This window comes from Amblyomma mixtum, chromosome 2, assembly GCF_055824585.1.
Source record: "Amblyomma mixtum isolate Tamu chromosome 2, ASM5582458v1, whole genome shotgun sequence".
Taxonomy (NCBI): Eukaryota; Metazoa; Arthropoda; class Arachnida; order Ixodida; family Ixodidae; genus Amblyomma; species Amblyomma mixtum.
In genome coordinates this window covers 102,990,994-102,994,610 of record NC_143013.1, presented here as the reverse complement: position 1 = coordinate 102,994,610, position 3,617 = coordinate 102,990,994, and the positions used below count along the sequence as shown (strand labels likewise).

At 55.2% G+C, this 3,617-nt stretch overlaps 1 protein-coding gene across 1 annotated transcript; it reads right to left on the bottom strand.

Annotated features, from left to right (window-relative positions):
- Positions 1–207: 207 nt before the first annotated feature.
- On the bottom strand, positions 208–2,615 carry LOC149360348 (uncharacterized). The gene has a single exon (XM_089569258.1). The coding sequence runs from the start codon at positions 2,480–2,482 to the stop codon at positions 1,127–1,129; it is 1,356 nt and encodes a 451-aa protein (XP_089425384.1). The 5' UTR covers positions 2,483–2,615; the 3' UTR covers positions 208–1,126.
- Between the last annotated feature and the right edge of the window lie 1,002 nt (positions 2,616–3,617).

The following is a 3,617-nucleotide window of genomic DNA, read 5'->3' as shown; positions in this document are numbered from 1 at the left end:
TCCTTCACTTGGCGGCAAATAGCGTCGCGTTCAGCGGGAGACACTCGGTAGGGGGACTGTCGGAGAGGGTGCACGTTATCGTCCGTAATAATGCGATGCTTCGCTAGGTGAGTTCGTCCAACACGCGATGATACCGAGAAGGTGTCGCCGTAGCGCAGAAGAAGATCTTTAACTTGTTGTTGCTGCGTCGGGGAGAGTGCTGGATTGACGTCGAACGTGAAACCAGTGACTGGGCTCTGCTGTGGCGACAACGACATTGTGGAAATACTGGGTGTGCTGCTGACATGGGCGATAGCATCAACGTGAGCCACAACGGTTCCCACGTTCAGATGTTGGTGTGCACCACCGAAATTGGTTATCAGCACTTCTGTTTCTCCGTCGACGAGATTAACGACTCCTCTGGCGACAGCAAGGCTCCTGGCAAAAAGCAAGATCTGGTTGCCTTCCGCGACGCCTTCGAAATTCCGCACAGTCTTGGCGCCGACAGAAACCATAATACTCGAACGAGGTGGGATGGTGACGTGGTCATCCAGGATGCAAAGTGCGGTCGGATGGTCTGGATCTCTGTGTATTGCGTTCTCTGTGGAGAAACACACGGCCTTTGACTGGAGGTCGATGACCGCTCCATTCTCGGTCAAGAAATCCATCCCGAGAATGACGTCACGTGAACAATGTTCGAGTATAACAAACGTTGCCAGGTAGGTTGCGCCTTGAACTGCTACTCTTGATGTGCAAGTCCCGGTCGGTGTAACTAAGTGACCCCCGGCTGTACGAATCTGTGGGCCGATCCACGGAGTGGTGACCTTTTTCAGAGTTGCGGCGAAATTTCCACTGAGGATAGAGTAATCCGCCCCTGTGTCGACGAGTGCAGTGACGTCTGTTCCGTCGAGGGAAATGCTCAGGTTTGCTGTCGTAGACGTCGTGGGAGAGGTACGGCGCGGTGTTCGGTCACGGCTGCGGTGCGGCGCGGGTTCACTTCGATTCGTCAGCTGGCATTCACGTCGAGTCGGCGTATCACGGTGTTGGACTGCAGTCGGTCGGGGCATCGGGTGGCCACCTAGTTGCGGCGTAGGAGGGTCTGTTACATTTCGTCGGTGAGCAACCTCCCCCTCAAAGGTTGCTGCTTTCAGTTTTCCTGGCGGGGGCTTGGCGACCTTCCCCGCGGAAAGTCACCGTAAGACCGACGAGGAGAAGAGAAACGACGAGGGGATGGCGACCTGCGTGTCCCGCCGGTAGATGCGGCCAGATAGTCGTTGATTTCCCTGGGTCGCTGCCCAGGCTGCGGACGGGGTGCATCGACAGGGAACCCCTGCAAGCCCATCTGACGATACCTGCAATTGCGGTACAGGTGTCCCGGCTCACCGCAGTGATAACAGAGTGGACGGTAGTTGGGAGTGCGCCAGATGTCACTTTTACGGGGGGAATACCCTGGAGCAGGACGAGCAGGTGGTGGCGGCCGAAAAGGGGCCGGGGTTTCCTGAAGGCGACTCGGCGACGGCGGTGGTGCGCGACGAGCAACAGCGGCGTATGTCATTAGCGGTGAGGCTGTAGGCGGCTGAAAGGGAGCTGGTGTTGTAAGCGCCTGTTGCACCTCTTCCCGAATAACCTCGGATAGAGCAGAAACCGTTGGCGCAGGCGGCGTAGCCGGGAACAGCTTCTGGAGCTCCTCGCGAACGATAGCTCGTACAGTTTCGCGAAGCATGTGGGTGGTACTGATGTCCGTGGCTGCCGCAGTCATGGCCAAAGGCTGTCGCTCGTATTGCCGCAACCGCATATCGAGTGTCTTTTCCATGGTGGTTGCCTCCGACAGAAACTCTGCGACCGTGCTCGGTGGATTGCGAACCAGTCCGGCAAAGATTTGCTCCTTGACACCTCGCATAAGGTACCGGAGTTTCTTCTGCTCTGTCATGTCCGGGTCAGCTCGACGAAATAACTTTGCCATCTCTTCGAAGTATACCAGTATGCTTTCATTTGGTAGCTGAGTTCGGGACTGAAGGAGCAGATCGGCCCGTTCTCTTCGAATCACCGTGGTGAAATCCTTCAGGAACTGGTCTTTAAATACGTTCCACGTCGTTATGGACGACTCCCGGTTCTCGAACCACGTACGAGCTGCGCCCTCCAGCGAAAAGAACACGTGTTGAAGCTTGGAGTCATCCGTCCATCTGTTGTACCGGGCCACGCGTTCAAATTTCTCCAGCCAGTCTTCCGGGTCTTCGCCTGGAGAACCTTGGAAGATCGGTGGCTCCCGAGGTTGCTGTAGCACAACAGAAGGTGAACTAATCGTCGTCTGCATGCCTATTTCGGGCTGGACGGTCGTCGATGATGGCGCTGAACGAACCGCTTGAGTTGAGCGAGACTCCAGAAGCCCAAACTCGGGTTGAAGGCCTTGGAGCCGGCGGCTGCCGTGGTGTACAGGCGTCACCTCGATGGCAGATGACCCTCGAGGACTTGAATCCCTGCTTGCTGGGGGAGTCCGAGGCATGGAATGCGTTACCCAGCACCTCCACCAGATGTCACGGGTGGTACAGTACGTCCGGCTCGGTTGGATACGTCAAAGTAGGTGACTGCAGCGAACGTCGGTAGCAGTCTCAAAAGCGGAGCATTCGCAGCCAGACACTTCGACTTCTTTCTTTCTAAGGCCAGCTCGCGCGCGCATTCCGCGCTCTCGTGGTTATAGTAGAACGACGACGATGAATGGACGGTGTCAATATTGCGGGGGAGAAGGGAACGGGTAGCTCGTGTTTGTGGAGGCCAGCTGCCTCTCCCGTTGCGACTTTAAATTTTTTGATCACCTTTTCGTTCTTGTGCTGCGTAGTCTTCTTGTGAGTGAAGGCCTTGTGGAGGATAGAGACTTGGTTATAGTGGGCGCTTCTGGCGCTTAATGTACAGCGGGCGGGTAGTGAGCGCACATTACGGAGGGCGAAACCTGGTGGTGGTTGGGTAGGGCGGAGAATCGAAGATGACGGTCGGCAGATGGGCAGCCGCCGAGATAGCGGAGTGCATTGTGGGTATTCCTTGTGGAGGGTGCAGGTTCCAAGCGTGGGCTACAGGCTTCTTGGGAACAGATATCAGATTTCCAGAGGGGGGTGCGGTACAGATACAGTCCTGTGTAGCGGCCACTGCGAGACTAGAGTGGTCTTAGCTGGCTAAGCATGAGGATTGGGTTATGAGAATGCAATAAGAATATGTTAGGAGAATGGGGACAGGGAAGGAAACAGCGTGGCTTTTCTAATCTGATGCTAATAAACTCGGGTCGCTCCTATCCAGGTCTTCGAAGAGCGGGAGCGACCTCCAGTGAACTCTGCAGGGGTTGTTATCTCTGCTCCTGTTGCTCGAACGACGAGCGTCCTACCGGAGCAGCGAGCAGGATCCCGAAAACTGCGGCGTTCACTTGATCATAAGGCACTTCGGCGCTTACTCTAGCCTACGCTCGAGAAAGCTGGAATTGGTTTCGTTTTTGTCAAGCTGCAAAAGTCCGTTGAACAAGTCCCTAATTGAGGGACACTAATCCTTCTTTTGTTTCTTCCTTATTTAAAAGGTGCAAAGACCATCCCTAGAGGGTCGGTATATGAAGATTGTTTTGACACACTTGCTAGCTGGGATTAGAAATTGACTGT